General features: G+C 46.2%; 2 protein-coding genes across 4 annotated transcripts in view; one reads left to right on the plus strand and one right to left on the minus strand.

Annotated features, from left to right (window-relative positions):
- Window positions 1-14,192, plus strand: part of Ubap1 (ubiquitin associated protein 1) — a 40,882-nt gene extending 26,690 nt beyond the window's left edge. Inside the window, exons 4-7 of one of the 2 annotated variants that reach the window (XM_021634440.2) lie at window positions 4,123-5,046; window positions 11,594-11,776; window positions 12,550-12,651; window positions 13,141-14,192. In XM_021634440.2, coding sequence (XP_021490115.1) covers window positions 4,123-5,046; window positions 11,594-11,776; window positions 12,550-12,651; window positions 13,141-13,281 — 1,350 coding nt within the window. In that variant the 3' untranslated portion in view covers window positions 13,282-14,192. The remainder of the gene's footprint in view (window positions 1-4,122; window positions 5,047-11,593; window positions 11,777-12,549; window positions 12,652-13,140) is intronic. The other variant, XM_060378109.1, reaches the window with a different exon arrangement.
- The window catches only part of Kif24 (kinesin family member 24), a 68,242-nt gene continuing 62,308 nt past the window's right edge, over window positions 13,802-19,735 (minus strand). For both annotated transcript variants that reach the window (XM_060378100.1, XM_021634443.2), the window contains exons 12-14: window positions 17,422-19,563; window positions 16,842-16,935; window positions 13,802-16,132 (exon numbers count right to left, since the gene is read on the minus strand). In XM_060378100.1, coding sequence (XP_060234083.1) covers window positions 15,992-16,132; window positions 16,842-16,935; window positions 17,422-19,563 — 2,377 coding nt within the window. In that variant the 3' untranslated portion in view covers window positions 13,802-15,991. The remainder of the gene's footprint in view (window positions 16,133-16,841; window positions 16,936-17,421; window positions 19,564-19,735) is intronic.

Raw genomic sequence — 19,735 nt, forward strand, 5'->3', positions numbered from 1 at the left:
TGTTGTTCTTTCATGGGCAGACATTGTACAGTAGCCACACAGATGTTAAGTTTCAAAGGCTCCAGTTCTGCACTTAATACTTGGTTGTGAGATTGTTACAAAGATCAAATAAAATACTTCCTTAATTTGTGTTTCTCTAACAAAAAGCCGTGTGGTTTACACGGAAAGGAAGTTTATTGTGTTCACAGTTTTGGAGGTTGAAAACCTAAGACTGGATAGTGTCATAGTCAGAATATAACCTTGTGGAGAAGTGAATAGGAAACTGGCTGCCAGTAGAAGGAAGTGTGTCAGCAAGGAAAGGCCATGTGCTAAAGCAGGAAAAAGTGATGCTTGAATAGATGCCAGATTCTCTTTCTTTTTTGCTTAAAAAGAGTTGTGGGCCAGTAAAGTGGCTCATGATGTAAAGGTGCTGGCTCTCAAGCAGATGACCTGAATCCAGTTCCTGGGACCCATATGGCAGAAGGAGAGAACCAAGTTCTTAGTTGTCCTCTGACCTCCATCTATGCCTCATTGCACATGCATCTTTCTGTTAATATAACTAAAGAAAAGGAGAGGGTTTATTTAAAAGATGGTTCTATTTTTGAGCCCAGGCTAGCCTCTAATTTGTCATCCTACTGTCTCAGCTTCCCGAGTTGCTGGGATTTTAAGCATGAACCACTAGACCTGGTTTAGATTTTATTTTCCTAATTTGTTCTCTGGAAGTTCTGAAAGACTGAGCAATACTTCCTACAGAAAATGCACTGCTTTCTGCTGTCCACTAGGCCTACTTCTCAGCAGCCCTTCTATCTCAACAGTGTCACATTGGGGATCGGTAATCCTAGGGACCTGGCCATATCCAAACCACAGCATTCCCTCACTATCTGTGGGATGTGTTCTATAACCTCTAGAGGGTGCCTAAGACCTCAGGTAGTGTCAAGCTCCATCTATGAGCATGGTTGTGTCCCTACAGGTATGCTAGCTGCTGGGTGTCACACATGGTGTGGATGTGCCGAACACGCCAGATTTTTATCACACTATCCAGAATGTCATATGATTTTAAAGATGTTTTTTTTCCTTTTAGAGTTATACACACACACACATACACACACACACACACACATTTGCTTGCATGTATGTGTACCACATATGTGCTTGTTACAGAGGATGTCAGATCTCTTCGAATTAGAGTTAAGGATAGTTGCTGGGCATGGTGGCACACGCCTTTAATCCCAGCACTCAGGAGGCAGACATAGGTAGGTTTCTGTGAGTTGGAGGCTAGCCTGGTCTAAGGGGAAACCTCTATTAAGTTGACAGTGCTTATCTCAACTACTCCATATTGTACTGTTGTGTTGGTTCTCTCTCTTACACACACACACACACACACACACACACACACACACACACACATGGTCTCTACCCCAGATTGTCCTCAAACTCTCTGAATAGAAGAGGTTGATGTTGAACTTCTGTTGCTCCTGCCTGCAGGGATTACAGGCATGTACCACCATGTCTGGATCATGTAATGCTAGGGATCAAATCTAGTGCCTTTGTGAAAGGCAAGCCTCCTGCCACTTTAGCTCTCAAAATACATGCTTACTGAAAAACCTTGTTTATTTTCCATGAATTCTACATTACTTTGATAATTAAAAAACCATAAACAAGCAGGTCTACTAGGAATGGTGATATACACCTTTAATCTAGCAGTCAGGAAGACAGAGGCAGGTGGATGATGTGAGTTCAAGGCCATCCTGGTCTACAGAACGTGTTCAGGACAGCCAAAGCTACACAGAGAAACCCTGTTTCAAAAAAAAAAAAAAAAAAAAAAAAAAAGAAACAAGCCAAACCAACCAACCAACAACAAAAACAAAAAAACAAAAATAACCCAAACCAAACAGGTCCAGTAATTTGGCTCAGTTGGTAGAGTATTTGCCTAGTATCTGTGAAACCATGTGTTTGAACATAAAAACTGACTGTAATTACACCTGTAATCTCAAAACTGGGGAGATGAAGGTAGGAGGATCTACTCAAAAATTAAACCAAAACAACTCCAGAATCTCAGTAAAAGTGTTCTAGAAAATGGAAGATATTTCTAATTCTTAGAGTGAAAATTTGGGAGATGTGCGTGTGTGAGTAGTGGTAAGTTGGCTTATTAGAACTTGGTTTTCCTCAATGAGAAATTACATATAGGAGGGCAAGGTGGCGAGGCTAAGACTAAGCTACACAGTAAGCTTTTGTGTAGAGTACTCAGTAGGACTTATGTGATATGTTAATGTGATCGTCACATGCTCTAGCATCATGGGGGAGCCTGTCAGGGTTATCCGAGTTAGCTGAGGTAGGGCCGGCTCTGGATATGTGGATGGTACCTTCCCATGTGCTGGGTCCTGGACTAATTAAAAGGGTCCAGTTAGCAGAGAACTGGCATTTGTCTCTGGCTTTTCCCTGCAAGTGAAGTAAGAGCAACTTCCTGCAGCTCCTGCCATTGTGCCCTCAAACTGTGAACAGAGATAACTTCCTTCTTTGTTTCTGTCGGGTATTTTGTACAGCAAGGAGAGAAGCAACTATTGTCCCTTCAAAAAAAGTTAAAAAAGACAGCTGTTGGGTGTTTCCCGTTAGAAGCTGCATAGCTTTTGCCATGGCTGCTGTCTCCCTTTTGTTCTTGGTGAACAGAAAACACAGTGCATTCCCAGCTCCTACTGCCACCTCTGCAGAGCACAGCTACTGTGGCTGGGAGCGAATTTTTGGTGGCTGTGCATTTAGGCAGGTTTTTATTTTTTATTTTTTCTCCTTTCTATTCTGTAATGTTCTCTTAGCATGTTAGACTCTGCCAGTGTCTTTAACGTGCTGTAGGATTTTGTTTTATTTTTTCCTATGTAAGTTTTGGTATGTATATTTTTAAGTGTGGAAATGAGATTAAGATTTTATTAAGAACTGTAAAGTTTATTTTAGATAGGATTTCATAGAGTTCAGCTGCCCTTGAACTCCTGATCCTCCTGCTTGCACTTCCCAAATACTGGGGTATTGTTTAAAGTCTAGAGTATATAGATAGCCACCTCCCCAGGATCTTCATCTCCTCTGCCACAGAGTGGTCACCCAGTCTCCTGTCTCTTTCCCTCAATGTCTAGTAGTCCAGTCTGGTCTCAAATTGTGATCCTCCTGCCTCTGTCATCCACATAGGCTGTTATGTTTGGCTTTTGCCTCCCCACCCTGCCCATTTTCTGTTTTGGAAGCAGAGGAAGGAGGCTTATTAAGTGTGCCTCGGAAAAAGGAACAGAAGCAGACAAAAGGGCCTAGTGAGTCTACATTCACTGGAAAGTAGATGGCGTCATGGTTGAGTGTATCCTTGTGCAAGGCCATGCTGATCTTGTCCCAGTTCTAGCATGTGCAGTGCCATGCCAAGCACCAGGTTATTAAGTCTGCAGTGTGTTCATTACCTCTCATAGTGGAGTAAGAGCATAGAATCTGACTGACTACCTGGCTTTAGAGCCAGGCTCCAGTACTTGCTGGCTTCAGGACTATGGGCATGACCTTTTGTAAAGTAGGGATAATGAGAATTACTAAGGAGTTTTAGCTAATCTAGAGAGTTAACCCATGAAAGGTGCTTATGGGCCAATGATAAAGTACTTACCATGTGCAAGTCCCTGGGTTCCGGCCCCCAGTTGCGTTAAAGCAAAACAGTTCTTTGATGTTACCTTTGAGCTGATCTTTCAGTGTTAGGAGCTCTGTAGGATATTGTACTGTATAATAGAGACCCAGAGATAGTCTGTGGGGTTGCTGCTTATAGGAGGAAGGAAGTACACCAGTAGATGACTGATAGAGCGAGTGCCTGCAATTTTAGAAGAACAGATGGGACATCAGGATAGGGTCCTTGAGTGTGTGGCTTACCTTTTCCCCTGGCCATGTAGAATTAGGGAGGGGAAAAGCCAGAGGGAAGAGAAGCCAAAGATGTGGCAAATTCCCTTTGGTCTGTTATGTAGGGTCAATTTATAGACCTAATCTGGTTTGGACAGTGGCGGCCTCATGCTCCTCAGAGAGGTCAGCCATGTGTTGAAGTGCTGCCTCCTATACTTCACTTACACAGCACTGAGTTGGGTCGGGAGAGCAGCCCCTGGGCTCACACCTCCTCTCTCTGCTGTATCTCTGCAGTATGACTTCTCCTTGGAAAAGAAAACGATTGAGTGGGCCGAAGATATTAAGCTAATCCAAGAAGCTCAGCGAGAAGCAGAGCGGAAGGCCGAGGATGCAGAAGCTAAAGTGAATTCTAAGAGTGGCCCAGAGGGTGACAGCAAAATGAGCTTCTCCAAGATTCACAGTACAGCCACAATGCCGCCTCCTATTAACCCCATCCTTGCCAGCTTACAGCACAATAGCATCCTCACTCCAACTCGGGTCAGCAGTAGTACTACAAAGCAGAAAGTTCTCAGCCCTCCCCACACAAAGGCAGATTTCAATCCTGCTGACTTTGAGTGTGAAGAGGACCCGTTTGATAATCTGGAGTTAAAAACCATTGATGAGAAAGAAGAGCTGAGAAACATTCTGGTAGGATCAACTGGACCCATAATGGCTCAGCTACTGGACAGTAGCTCACCCAGAGGGAGCTCGGGCTCTGTATTACAGGATGAGGAGGTCTTGGCATCCTTGGAGCAGGCAACCTTAGATTTCAAGCCTCTTCATAAACCCAATGGCTTTATAACTTTACCACAGTTGGGCAACTGTGAAAAGATGTCGCTGTCTTCCAAAGTGTCCCTTCCCCCTATCCCTACAGTAAGCAATATCAAATCTCTGTCCTTCCCCAAACTTGACTCTGATGACAGCAATCAGAAGACAGTTAAGCTTGCGAGCACTTTCCATAGCACATCCTGCCTACGAAGTGGCGCGTCTCGGAATTTCCTGAAGCCTTCCACCCAAAGCAGTGCCAGTGAGCTCAATGGGGACCACACTCTTGGGCTTTCAGCTTTGAACTTGAACAGTGGCACACAGGTGCCAACCCTGACAGCCTCCCAGATGCCTTCCCTGTCTGTCTTGTCTGTGTGTACAGAAGAACCATCACCTCCAAATACATGTCCCACAGTAAGTTTTCAGTCCTAACTTACATTGCCTCAGTGGTCCCAGTTACCAGGACCCCCTCCTCCACGAGACTTAGTTTTTGATATGGCACTGGAGAGTGGCTTTGTTATCTGATAGGTAGATTTGGTTTTATTTTCTGGAGGACTAGGATTATTATATTTGAACCTATTGAATATTTATTTTTGGTTCTTCAGTGCTCGGGATCAAACCCAGGACCTCTCCACTCTGCTGAAAGCTGGCTAATGTTCACCTCTCTGCATCTTTAGGGTTTTCTTTGCAAATATAAGGGATAACACAACCCTTGTGAATGGCATTTCTCTGTCTAATCTTGTGTCTTTTTAGTGAGGCTAAGGTCAAAATGGGTTTCTTGTTTTTGTCTTATTGATGGTTTTAGGTGAGATAGGATCTTACTGTATGGCCTAGATCTCTTACCTCCACCCCTTGAGTGATGGGATTACGGGTGTGCATCCCTGTGCCTGGCTGTTCTGTTGTTGGCTCTCTAGTACCCATTTTCTTTCTAAGCTTGCAGATGCTCCTTGTTACCCTTTCCTACCGTAGCTTCCGCATAATCGCTTTACCCTGCTTTTGTGTATTTGTTTTTGTATTTTATCATGAGTTGACTCATTTGGATTTACATTTCGTCAGGCCACATGGTTCATAGTTACTGGTAGAAATCTGTTATTTAAAGTCTATAGATGATACTCGTGTGACTGTTTTTTTTTATCCTGTCAACAGTATGCGTTGGGCAATCTTAAAAGGGTCGAGGGAAGGCTGTACTAATTAGGATTGATTGATGAAGATTACAAGTCTTCTCATCTTGAAGAAAATCTAGTTTTGCTACACAAAATGTTGGCAAACAGGGCAGTTTTATTTGACCCATACGATAAGCTTAGTTCCCGGTATGGTGCTGCAGCCCCAGAACAACATAGTTCTGCATCCGAGGCTCTTGCTGCACTGGCTCGTAGATGGTTTTAAATGACAGAATGTGAGGAGACTGTTTAAAGCCAGAAAGGAGGCTAGTTGTATTGATACAAGACAACAAGCATTGTGTTAGCCAGTTGAGAGACAAGATCCTGCCTGCCTTTCCAGCTCACCACTCTGGCAGCAGCATTCTGGTGAGTGACTCCACTGTCCAAGAGCTCCTGGCCTGTAAACGTGCAGGCAAACCTGACAGACTGCTGATTGTCATTTCTTCTTGGAATGGGCTGTATCTGAATTCTTCCTGGTCAGTACTGCATTTCCTTTCTTGACATATTAGATCCTGTAGGTAAATGAAAAGCACCCTGGAAAGATGGGGGTTGCTCAGCCAGTAATCAGCCAGATAAATCTTTAGAGACCAAAACCAGAGAAATAACAGCGGAGCTCTTTCTCTGCTGGAATCGTTTGTCTAGCCTGACTGGGTGGCGTCATCTCAGGGTCAGAAGAGGTCTGTGTCTTGGTGAGCCCGCTGCTTTCAGTTCGTAGCTATGAGCAGTTGGAGTTGTGGTGTTGCGTTAAGGGAGTCATGCTCCTCTTCCTTGGGAACAAAGCCTTGTTCCCATCTTGGCCTTTGTAGTGGGAGCCCTTAGTGAGAGAAGCACTTCTCTCCAGGATCATAGTGCCCAAGGCAGGGAAAGCGAATGGTGCACTCCCTCAAATGGGAATGTTAGCAGGACTGTGTCTGGAATCAGGCTCTTACTGTCTTAGATGTTTTGTTTTGAGACAGAGTCTGTCTCTCTTTCTCTCTCTCTGCCTGCCTGTCTGTCTCTCTCTCTCTCTTTGGTTTTTCAAGATAGGGTTTCTCTGTGTAGCCCTGGCTGTCCTGGCTTTTTTTTTTTTTTTTTTTATAGACCAGGCTGGCCTCGAACTCAAGGAGATCTGGCTGCCTCTGTCTCCTGAGTGCTGGGATTAAAGGTGTACCACCACAGCCTGGCTTATTTATTTACTTATTTATTTATGAAGGTGGGAACTTATGTGTAGCACTAGCTGGCTTAGAACTCACAATATAGATCAGGCTGTCCTAGATCTTACAGAGATCCACCTGTCTCTGCCCTCCCAGTGCTGGGATTAAAGGTGTGCACTAGTAAACTGGTAAGTCCATGAGTTTTGAGATCAGTTTGGGCAAAATGTCCAGGGGCCATCTGTCTCTGAAAGAATTAAAACCAACTAGTAACCAAAGAAGGTTTATGTTAAAAATAGCTCTTTACTTCTCCTGATTCTCCAGCTTTGTTTCTATTTGTTGGGTTTTTTGAACTTCTTCTGCTCTTTCCCTCATCCCTTCATTTCTTCCTGATGGGATGGAGGAGGGACTTGGTTCAAATATGCTGCCCAGGTTCCCCCTAGATTCCAGTGATCTCCATGCCTTCACTTCTCCAGTTGCTGGAATGTCGTTATACTCACCATTGTGTCTGCTTCTTCAATAAACTACTCCTGCTCAGGTTTAGAATCTCTACTATCTCTTATAGCTGGGGGCTGTGTGTGTGTGTGTTCGAGGTAGGGTTTCATTGCTTAGTCCACTCATTATAGCTCAGGCTATCCTTTATCTTTCTGTGTGTACATGTGGTTGCGTGGAGGACCTAAGTTGATGTTGGGTATCTTCTTCAGTCATCTTTTGTTGTACCTGAAGTTTGCTGATGAGGAAGCCAAGAGATCCTCCCATTCTTGTCTCCAGCACTGGACTCTAAGGATAGCCCTGTTATGTCATCTTTCCAGCCCAGTCCTTGATGTGCTTCAGCCTCCTGAATGCTGGGATGACAGCTGCTGGGGACCCAGCCCAGGGTTCTCTGCACGCCGAGTGCTTTGCCAGCTTAGCTACAGCCACAACCTGTATAACTTCTTTTGTTTTTAAACATTAAAAAAAAAAAAAAAAAGCTTGGCGCAGTGGTGCCTGTGATCGCAGCACTCAGGGAGGCAGAGGCAGGCAGATCTCTGTGAATTCGAGGCCAGCCTGGTCTACAGAATGAGTCCAGGATAGCTAGGACTATACAGAAAAACCTTGTCTCAAAAAATAACAACAACAACAAAAACAAACCAACTTTTTTTTTTAAATCTCATTTACTTTCTGTGTGTAGCCATAGCACACAGGTAGAGGTCAGAAGAAAACTTTGGGGGCTGGTTCTTCTGTCTTTCCACAATATGATTTCTAGGGGGTCAGAAGATGGTCAGGCTTTGTGGCAAGTACCCTAACTCAGCCATCTCCAGGCCCCTTTTAAAAGACTGCTTTATTTTTATGAGTGTTTACCTGCATGTGTGTGTGTGTGTGTGTGTGTGTGTGTGTGTGTGTGTGTGTGTACACCATGTGTATGCCCGGCGCTTGAGGGCACCAAGAGTGTGTTGGATCCCAAGGAACCAAAATTACAGATAGTTTTGAGCTGCCATGTGGGTGCTGGGAAGCAAACCCGAGTCTTCTGCAAGCGCACTTAACTGCAGAGCCACCTCCAGCCTCTCTTAAGTCCCACTGATTGTAGCATTGCAGAGGTGCTCTGAGGTTGATCTTCTTCACTCCCACTTCTACATATCTGGAAAGTTTGAAAGTTACTAGTGACATGTCTTATTTTGTTGGGCCCTCTGCATCTTTACAAACTGAGGATCAACTCCATTTTTAGTCATTGAAAGTGAAAATTCCAGTTTATGCTTGCCAATAACTACATTGTATCTTTCTGTGGAAAAATTTGCTAATGACATACAACTGACAATGCAGTAATGGTGTTGTGTCTCAATCTGAGGGTATAGCACACTGCACACACACATACCCCCATATTAATCATAATTATTACCTCAATGAATGACTTGAAACACTATTATAATCTTGACAAGGGATCCTTTGTTTGTTTAAAAGACAGGGTTTCTTTGTGTATCCTTGGCTATCCTGGACTCACTTTGTAGACCAGGCTGGCCCCAAATTCAGAGAGATCTGCCTGCCTCTGCCTCCCCAAATGCTGGGATTACAGGCCTGTGCCACCGCACCCAGCTTTTTTTATTTACAGTCTTGCCATGTAGCCCAGGCTGTCTTCAATTTGAGGATCCTTCTCCTTCCTAACTACCAGTAATAAGGCATTTTTTTTAAGATTTATTATTTATTCAGCATTCTGCCTGCATGGGTGAAGATGGCAGAAGATCTCATTATAGATGGTTGTGAGCCACCATGTGATTGCTGGGAATTGAACTCAGGACCTTTGGAAGAACAGCCAGTGTTCTTAATCTCTGAGCCATCTCTCCATCCCAATAAGGGATCCTTTTAAGCACTGTCCATTTGGGGTCTTCTTAATTAGTATGTTGGCTGTTTGGTTAATAAAACACTATGTGAAGGAGTCATTTGTCTCTGTTTAAGCAAAGTATTCTCAGTCACAATATTTATAATAAAGGAAAGGATACTTTCCTTAGTTCTAGTATTTAAAATCCTATGCATTGAGCTGGAGAGATGGCTCAGTGGTTAAGAGAACTTTTTGCTCTTACAGAGGACCCAGGTTTGGTTCCCAGCCCCTACATAATGGCTAATAACCATATGTAACTCCTGTTCCTAATCTCACAACCTCTTTTGGGCAGTCAGCAGTCATGCACATAGTATACCTATATAGATGCAGGTAAACATATACAGAAAAATAAATGTAAAAATATTTTGGTTTTGGCATGGTGGTATATACCTTTAATCTGAGCACACTGAAAGCAGAGGCAGGCAGATCTGCATTGGAAACCAGATTGATCTAACTAGAACTCTAGGCCTACATAGTGAGAACCTATCTTTAAAACAAAACTACTTAATAGTTATATGACTTTATTATTATAATACCTTGTTGGCTATTTACATTATCCCTAATATTTATTACAAATGATGTTAAAGTGAATACATATGTTTTATGTATAGGAGAGTTTTGCCTACATGTTTGTATGCTGCTTGCATGCCTAGCATCTGTGGAGTTCCGAAGGTGTTAGATCCCCTGGATCTGCAATTATGGATAGTTGTGAACTATCATGTGGTGCTGGGAACTGAGTCCTGGTCTTCTCCAAGAGCAACGAGTGCTCCGAACTGCTGAGACATCTCTCCAACTCACAACTTAGCAACTTAGTGTCCCCACAGTGTAAGTCCCTAGAGGTATAGAACTAGATCAAAGAATTTTACCAGGCTTTCCATACAGCCACACTTACCTGAAGGGTACACAGAACATATCTGACAGGTGTTAGAGGGCAGCTCACAATCCAGAAGCACTTTCTACAAGTGTTTTTAATTGGAAACACATGTCTACATTCCAGCAGGTGCTCAGGGATCTCTTTAAAGGGAGAGGCACATACAGTAGAATAGTCCTGGCTTCTTGGCTGGGCTCATGTGAAAGCTGCCATTACTTTTTCAGAAGCTGGGGCTGGAGAGATGGCTCAGTGATTAAGAGCACTGGCCGATCTTCCAAAAGTCCCGAGTTCAATTCCCAGCACCCACATGGTGGCTCACTACCAGAAGAGGTCTGGTGACCTCTTCTGGTGTGTAGGCATGCAGGCAGAGTGATGTATAAATAATAAATCTTTGAAAAAAACAAAACAACTTTTTCAGGAGCTGGCATCTTGAGACCACACAGAGCCTACTTCTGAGTAGTAGTATAATCTTGAGTCTGCAAAGTGGTTAGATTGCTTTGTTGAAGAGCTTCTGCTCTTCCATGGCTGCTATTGTCTGCGTGAAGCCTCTGGGAATGGACTGCTTAAAGTATCTTGTAGGTGATAGTTGGATGGAAGCTGCCAGTCTATAGGTCTGTGGTCTTCCTGGCTTTCCTCAGCCAAGTTTGAGAACTTGGGGTTGTAGCAGAACTTGTTTTATGACAGAGGACTGACTTCTCCTTACTTTACCAATAATAGAGAACAAGGAAAAATACAGAATGTTTTTTTGGGCACTTGGGAGCTGAGCCACTCTAAACAGCTTGTGATTTTGTGAATGGGTCCTTTGGCCTGGCAATGAGCTGAGCTGCCTTTGTATCTTAGGCTTCATTAGCACAGTACACATAACCAGTAAGATGAGGACGAGGTGCTCCAGTGTTGGCGAGCTAGCTGCTGTACCGGTGCGCTAGATTGGCCAGGAGTCCAGCTTAGTGTGGCTAATATTCCCTGCATCTTGGCTGCAAAGGACAACAGCTTTAGCAGGGATGAAGCAGAGTATGTGGTGTGGGCCAGAGGTAAGTGCTCTCAAAGTCATGAGGCCCTGAGATAGCCATGCATGGAAAGTCCAGAGCAGTGAGAGGCAGGAGTGAGACTAGGACAATAGGTTCCAGAGTGGTAAGGTCTGATGTGAGTGAATCTTAAGGATTCTGAGGCACTGAGTTGTGAAAAGGTTAATGGAATGCCAAAGAGAAGTCTGCACAGCCTGCTCCAACATTATAGGTTCACACCTGGAACTGATGTTTAAGTCATGGGGATCAGAGCATGTGCTGTTCTGAGCACGCAAGGCTGGGGGAGGGCTCCATGGATTGCAGGTATTACCCAGCTTTTCTCCTTGGTTGGTACTTGGTACCTCTCTTTTCCTCCCCACAATGCCTGGCCAGCAACCTAGGCTTCAGCTCATCTTGCTTTGATCTTGTTTTTCTATTGCCAGGTAACCCCTCTAAATTTCTCAGTGTCACAAGTGCCCAACATGCCTAGCTGTCCCCAGGCCTATTTGGAACTGCAGGCATTGTCTCCAAGTGAGCGGCGATGTGTTGAGACAGTAGTCAACATGGGCTACTCCTATGATTGTGTCCTGAGAGCCATGAAGAAGAAAGGAGAGAATATTGAGCAGGTGAGTGGCTGGTCTGCAAAGGTGTAGGTGGAGGAGCATGGTGGCCTCAAGTCAGGGCTGCGATCTGTTGGTCCTGCAACTCCAGCCTCCTTGCCTGTGGGTTTATGGGGACTTGGGGTATTATCGGGAAAGGCAGAAGTTCTGCAGTAGTACTTCTTTGAGCATTACTTGGAGACAGTGTGGGGGAGAAATCCTGGGGGTGGGTGCTGGAGCTGTTCTGTCATCAGCCACTCCACTGTCCCTCAGAGAGGACAAAACTGAGCACATGGTTGGTTACATGTCTCAATCTGGACGCCTTTTTCTTTTGAGATAGTCTTGTGTAGCCCAGGCTGCTCAGAAGTGAGGTAGCTGAGGCTGACATTGGTCTCATGATCCTTCTGAGCCCTGGCATTATAGATGTAGTCTTCTACTTGTGGCTAACCTCCAGAAACTTTTGTCAAGGCTTCGCAGGAAGTTCTGACTAGCATGCTAGTTTTCTGCCTTGGGGACATTTTGTGACATGTGCTATCATTCTGCTCTGGCTCTTGAGCTGATACTTTTGAGAGTTGACTCAGCTGTGACAGCACCTCCTTTGGGAAGTGGTTGCTCATTTCTAGAAGGGTTTACCAAGTAATTAGTGAGTATGCTCTGCTAGACATGTTCAAGGCACAACTGTAGCCTTGTCCAGGATCTGATGGCCGGGGAGGGACAGGGAGTTGACTTCACACACATGGTCTAGAATTCTCAGCAAAGAGGAGTGGCAGCAGGAGCTGAAACCACGTTTCTTTTCTTAGATTCTCGACTATCTCTTTGTACATGGACAGCTTTGTGAGAAGGGCTTTGACCCTCTTTTAGTGGAAGAGGCTCTTGAAATGCACCAGTGTTCAGAAGAAAAGGTAGGAACAGCAACAAAACTGTCTGCCCTGGTGTTCTCCTCGGGCCAGGCACCCCTCCTCCCCTTGACCAGTGACTGCAGTCAAAGAATCTCCATGTCCAGACAAGACGAGTCCTGCATTTGGTATAGATGGAGTAGAGTAGAATCCCATTGATGAGAAGGGAAATTTGAGTTGGGCTAAAAACCAGGCTTTTAGATGGCTGGGACCATTGCTAGTCTTTATGCCTTTCCTTCTATCTAGAATCTTTAGGGGTTCAACATTTTGTCTTTGTGAGAGTGTTCATGTGGGCCATGGGACTCTTTAGGAGATCAGTGAGTTGGGGCTGGGCTTCACAGCCACCTCTGCTTGCTAGGGAACCTTGGAGAGACCCCGAGACTCTGAGTGAAGGATACAGGTGTCGTCGCTGCCCTTCCCCCTCCCCCCGCCCCTGCCTTGCAGTGTGTGGCTGGATCCTTTTTTGGTAAAATTTTGTTCTCCTTTTTCTTATAGATGTTGGAGTTTCTTCAGCTAATGAGCAAATTTAAGGAAATGGGCTTTGAACTGAAAGACATTAAGGAAGTTTTGCTATTACACAACAATGACCAAGACAATGCTCTGGAAGACCTCATGGCCCGGGCTGCAGCCAGCTGAGACCAGGCCCCGCCACGGCCCTGCCACGGCCTCACCAGCCCCAGGAGGCCCTGCATAGCTCCCTTGGGGGAAGAAAGACATGCTTGCAGACTTTCTTTGGGGTTAGAAGGTCAGGTGTGGAGTGACACTTGTTAGTCTGTGAGCCCAGACTTGAGCTGTGAGGAAGGGAGGAAGATTTGGGCACACAATGCCCTATTCAATATTAAACATACCTGTACATTGAGAAGTGTCCTTCCCACCTTGGCCTTTTAGAAAGAAAACTTGGATCTTTCTGGGTCTCTGATGGTCTGGTTTCCGAGGAGTGGGAGGAGCAGGAGGGGCAGATGGCTGCTGCTTTGGGGCAAGGTGCTTTGCTCTCTGTGGCATAGTGGGCTCTGACCCAAATTGAATGCAGGTGAGAGGTTCTTCCGGGGTACCTTCCCCAAAGCCCTTAGTGCTACACTGGTTCTGGAATGTCTCTACGGTACAAAAGATGCACTTTTCCTCACGGGGCAAAGTCTGCCTCTTCTGCCAGGCAGTGAACCATGTGCCCCTGTTCAGACTGTTTATTATTATTAATTATTATTATTTTTGGCTTAGACCATAATCCTCTGCTGCCGAGGGTATTGGAGCCCCTGTGCTAGGAAGCTCTTGTCAGTTTGAGTAACCCTTGGCCCCTTCCCAGCACACTGGTGAGAAAAAGGCCATGACTTGTCACTCAGCACTACCCCAGTTCTTGAATGGCCTCCTCCAGCCCTACTTTAGGATGACACAATGAGTAACTTAGGCATAGAAACCAGTCTCTTTTGTTTGTATTATGTTTTACTCCATTAAAGATTTAAATACAAAGGATATAATACAGTCTTGAATCAAAAGTAATTTGCTAACTATTTTGATTCTTCAGAGAACTAATAATAAAAATCTAAAAGGTATGTCGTGCTGGCTTAACCTCTTTATTTTGAAATCCGGTTTGACTCAGGTAGGTGGCACAGTCTTTTCTGGCCTAGTATAGAACCTAGACTTTGCCCTACATCTCAGTACACTCTTCCCACTGTAGGGCCCGGAAGCTGGCCATCCTGTCCTCTCTGGTTTGCAAATACAGATACAAAGATCCCTTTAAACCTGATCTAGGGTAGGCTCTAGACCATGGCTGTATGCCTTCTTGCCATACAAGTGGAGAAGGAAGGGGCAAATAGGCCTCAACGTAGCCTTCAAAAGATGCAAAGTTCCTTTGCCTGTGAACACCACCTTGTGCAGTCACAGGCATGGCTGAAGTGCTTCCCCACTCGTAGTAGCACTGCTGTAGCTGACAACTCATCCCTAAAGCTTCTCTGGTCCTCACCCTTAGAATCCCACATCCTTTTGGCTGGGGTGAGAGATGCCATACAGCCTTAAGCTAGGAACAGACTGCCCTCTGGTGGTCAGTTCAAGCATGTACCTGTGGCTGACTGTAGAGCCTTTCAGCCCTTTTGGATTTAGCCTTTGGCCTTTTAAATAGAGCCAGATCTAACTATACATAGTCCAGGCTGGCTTTGAACTCATTCTGCCTCAGCCCCCCAAGTGCTGGAATTACATGTGAGCCATGTCATACCTGACTTATCTTGACCTTAAATTCATGTGGTAATGGCTTCAGGGCCCAGGCTGTGAATCATGAATCTTAGGTTACGTCAGGGGGACCTACAAAACTAGTAGGCTCTTTGTTTTTCTTCGGGTTCCTTATGTTAAAAAAGATGGTACAGGAGATGGGAGGATAGTTCTCTTCGGGTTCCTTATGTTAAAAAAGGTGGTACAGGAGATGGTAGGATAGTTAAGTGCAAGTACGAAAGTGTGGTTTTATTTCTAGCACCCATGCAGAGAGCCTGGAGCAGAGATGGTGAAGTAGAGACGGGGATCAATGGTGAGACACCTGTTTTCAGAAACATCAGAGAATGACTGAGGGACCCTGAAAACACTTGGCCTACGTGGTAACACAGCCAGAACTCACTTGAAGGGTTAACTGATTGTAGGCTCAGTGCCAGGACACCCACAGCAAAGGCCCTCGAGTGTTGCTGCCCAGCGGCACTGCTCTGGAAGATTCCAGCCAAGGCAACGGACTTGCCTGAGATGCTCCAGCTTGCCTAATCATTCAGAGGCACTGGGTGTGAGGAGTCACTGACGGAGTTAGGATCTGTCACAAGAACTATGAGGCACAGTCCATGCTGTTTTAGCAAAAAGTGAAGAAAATGTACTGCTATCCACACCCTCAAAGCTGGATTGCAGGGAAGGAACTGTAAACATAAAGCCTACCTCACACCCAGTTACTCTGAAGATATCGAAACTTGTTCACTCTGTATTTTCCAAAACTAAATCTCCACTCTCTGCAGGGGAGGAGCTCATCTGAATACAGAAAGGCATACATGGAAGCAATAAAGGCTGGTGTGGTCCCTGATCTCTGCTCTCAGGTTACCACTTAGGAACATGTACAGAGTCATTACACCAAGAATGTTCCCACAGACACAGCTTAGCAAAGCCCCAGATAGAAGGAGACACGAAGGTCTGCAGCCTGGTCCTTTTGTGCAGGTGTCCCTGTGGTGGAACTGACTGATGATGAGGGTAGTCCCCACGTACAGGGACCACCCAAGGCCATGGATGGCTAGGGTGAGACCAGGGAGTGGCTGTTTGTAGGAAGGCCCTGGCAGAGCCTCTTTCAGCTCCAGAGAGCACAGTAGTGTCCCCAGAGTGAGGCCTTCCTCTAAGATACCACAGGTCTGTCAGAGGATGCAGCAGGCCTGCGGCTGGTGAGGAAGAGCTGCAGCTGGCTTCTCAGGCTCTTGATGCAGTTGGACTTCAAAGCCATGATTTCATCCAGCTGGGTCACAAAATCTTCAAAATCCTGAAAAGAAACAAGACACCTTGGAGTTTTTTTCTTTTGATGGACCTCTGCCAGATCATCTTTTCTAGTCTTTTTGTTTTTCAAGTTTTGTTTTGTTTAGTGTATATGCATGTTTTGCTGACACACTACTGGTGTGCCTGGAATTTGGAAGAGGACGTCAGATCTCCTGGGACTGGAGTTCTAGAAGGTTGTGAGTAACCATGTGGATGCTGGGAACCAAACCTGGGTCTTCTACAAGAGCAACAAGTGTTCTTAACTACAGAGCCTTCTCTCTAGCCCCCTAGTACACTTTGAAAGAACATTTCAGAATCCAAGTCCCTCCTCCCAGGGGAAAACTTACAAGTTTCTATGGCTTTGGGTGAGGACCCTTCTCTGCATTGGAGACACCATATAAGTGGAAGCTGTACTCTGAAAAGGGGTGCTCGCAATGCTTTGATTCTGCAGGCTGTAAGCAGCAGGATGGTTGCCACTCCAGGAATCATACGAAGGGGCCTCAGCAAACCTTTAGGAAGTAGAATGCCCAAGGACAGTTTGGAAGCCATTTAGCTTGGGAGTGAGCAGTGTAGCACTATCTCCTAACTCTACCCAGACCCCCTGAGGGCCACAAGGCCTCAGGGGTTAGTGCACAACAGCAGAACTTTGATACACACGCCATTGCAAACAGATGATTAACTGTTGATAGCCCACATGTCTGTCCAGTGCTACTTACATGAGAATCCATCTGGGTCATTAAGGTCTCCTCCTTGAAGTCCAGCTTAGCCATTTCATCCAGCTGTTCTTGGTGTGCACGGATGATCACCTGCCTGGGGACATGGGGAAGAAAGTGACCCTTCTGGTTTCCCATACTTGGGAGCTTTTGGAAACTGAGCCTCATTCTCCAATTAGGAGCTGCCTCTTCCCAGGACAGTAATGCCAGCTGTCTGCTACGTGCTCCCTGTTCTGTTCTGAGAATTAGTCAAGGGGTTAGGGAGTACCCACAAGTCACAGGAAGCTGTCCCTGCCTCCCTAGCTGCTTCACAGGGGCTGCCCGTTTCCCATGGCTTCCTTGAGAAAAAGCAGTGACAACTGGCATATTTGGTACAAGGCCTTACCTTCTTGTGGTGGGTCCAAGACCAAAGCAGGTCGGGGCTAAAAGCTGAATAATCGACTTGGTTGGACCGTACTGACTAGTATAGAGAGCACCACACAGAGGAGTAAGTGCCCACTAAAGAGGCAAGCTCCTCCTTGTGCAAGACCCTGTTATTACAGTAAACTGGAAAGGACATGGGTTAAGACAAAGTTCAGCATACTGTGCCTGCTCCGGTGTGAGTGGACAAAGTGACCCCGACGCCTTGAGAGAACAGCTGGAGACAAAAGGAGAGTCTGAGTCTAAACACCCGGAGATTGGCCTGCTCTTGAGCCACGAGACGTCCTCACTGTAACAGGGCTTGATGGAGTCTGTGGTGGAAACAAGCTCCTGCCAACTAACCCCTGTAGGATGCTTTCTCTCCTGGGTCCAGGAATGGCCAACTCCAGCATGTATGATGGAGAAGGGCTTTCTTGGGAATGCCAAGGAGGCCCCCGGTTCAGTCTCTTCAGCATTGTCATCATATGGCTCACCACCCACGTGATTCTGGACCAAGAGTGCATGTCTTCTGCTCTGGCAGGCCTCCCTATTGGGTGGTTTGTCAGGTGAATGCTGATGGATTGGTGACGGGGACAGAGCTGGAAGATCACCACTAGGCCGATTGTCAGGGGGAGATGAGGACAGCCACAGGCGTGCAGTTACTGAAGACACTGGCAAGGTAGCCTCTTGATTGTAAGATGACACTGTGTGTCCCACTGCAGGCCCTCCTATGATCTCAGCCATGAGACCACAGTTAGCTCTATCCTGCTCCAAGGAAGATGGGTCCTCAGGATTGGGAGTCTCCAGGAGGGACACAGTGAGAGGAGCCATGAGTCCAGAAGCATTTGCAGAATACCTATGTACGTGCTCTCTAGAGTCTTCTTGGAAAGGAGCACTGCTGTTCGCTGTTCCTGGAGTCTGAGTCACTCTGTCTTCACTGGCCTCTCTCAGTGGTGTGGAGATCCTGTCTCGTCGTGGAGACTCTGGGGATCCTGAAACTGCCATGTGGGATAATGGGAAAGAGAGCCCATTTTCTGGAGATGGCAAGCTGCCCTCAGTCTGTCCAGGAACCTCGCTTCTGAAGCCCTCCAGTCTCATGTCAAAGGCTTGAGCTTCACCTGTTTCTTGGTGATGCACAAAATCTTCCTGTGCAGAGGAAGGTTTCTGGGCCCACTTGTCCTTGGGAGAAGGCCCTGTGGAGGCACAGTCTTTCTCCTGACTGCAGTCTGAGCACACCATACTTGGACTGTGGCTTTGACTGAGTGCACCTCTTCTGTGGCTGATGATGGGGCCCTTGGAATACACCCAACTGTCAGCTGACCTCTTCTCATCACCATCCATTTTAGAGCTGAAAAGCAAACATTGCCTTTCAGCCTCCTTTTCCTCAAGGCTGTGCTCCCTGTCCTGATGAAGGAAAAAGGAATTCTTCTCCAAGTTGCTTTTCTGCTTCATGGTTGGCTGAGTGGAGACATGTGAAAACGAGTCCTCACTGAAATCACTATCATCAAGATCCTCAGCCGGGGCTGCAGGATGACTCTCAAGATTAGAGTGGAGTGGAGCACCAGTCTCGTTTTGGAGCCGACCTTCTGAGGGCCCCCTATGCTGGCATAAAAGCCTTTCCAGTGGTTGGTATTTTAGCTTCTGCTTGAGGAGGGGTGGCTGCTGGAACTGCTGGTGGTAAAATCGCAAATGTTCTTCCCTTTCCTTCTGCTGGGGAAAGGGATTTGTCCAAGCTTCAGGGGCAAGCCTGGCAGGTGCACCCACCTTGCTGTCCTGACTGGCTACTAAGTGGTGGCTGTTGCCAAGGAGCCGCGCTCGGGAGAGTAGCTGCTTCTGCACTGGCTGCACTGCCTGTACCTTCTTCCCTCTGGTGGGCGGCCTGGCATGCAGCAGGCCTTCTCTTGGCCTGGAGGCCCTGCCCTCCCACCCAACAGCAATCTTGTTGCCAATGTGACTTTTCTCAGAGCACAAGGGTCCTGACTCTGCTTCCTTTTTGATTAAAAGGCCAGATCTCATGGCCCCTTTGCAAGGGCTAGCCTTCATGTCCCACTCTGGGGTGGGCCTTCCTCGGGAGCTACTCCATTTACCAGGAGTTTTAGGCCCAGAGGTGAAGGGGATGTTGGCAGCATGGCTGGCCAAAGGTTGGGCTTTAACTCTTGTAGGGCCTGGGACCACATGAAGCCCCAGTTTAACTTTTTTGGGGGAGCACTTGTCCCCTGCCAGGGCAACAGGGAAGCTCTGAATTCGTTTTGGAGAAGAGTTTCCAGATGTCAGATTTTGACTGGCAGCTGAAGCACACTTGACACCTTTCTTTAGTTCCTTCACCCTATAAATAACCATTTAACATTAAGTCAGTATTTGTCTGTATCTAGGACTCCTTTCCTCTAGTTTCCAGGGAATCAAAAAACAACAAATACTCATTCTGAGCCTGCCCTGGGTCCTGAAAACAGGCCAACTCAGGAATTCATGTCTACTCTTCACCCACAGCCCCACAGAGT

This window comes from Meriones unguiculatus, chromosome 1 (assembly GCF_030254825.1).
Source record: "Meriones unguiculatus strain TT.TT164.6M chromosome 1, Bangor_MerUng_6.1, whole genome shotgun sequence".
Lineage (NCBI taxonomy): Eukaryota > Metazoa > Chordata > Mammalia > Rodentia > Muridae > Meriones > Meriones unguiculatus.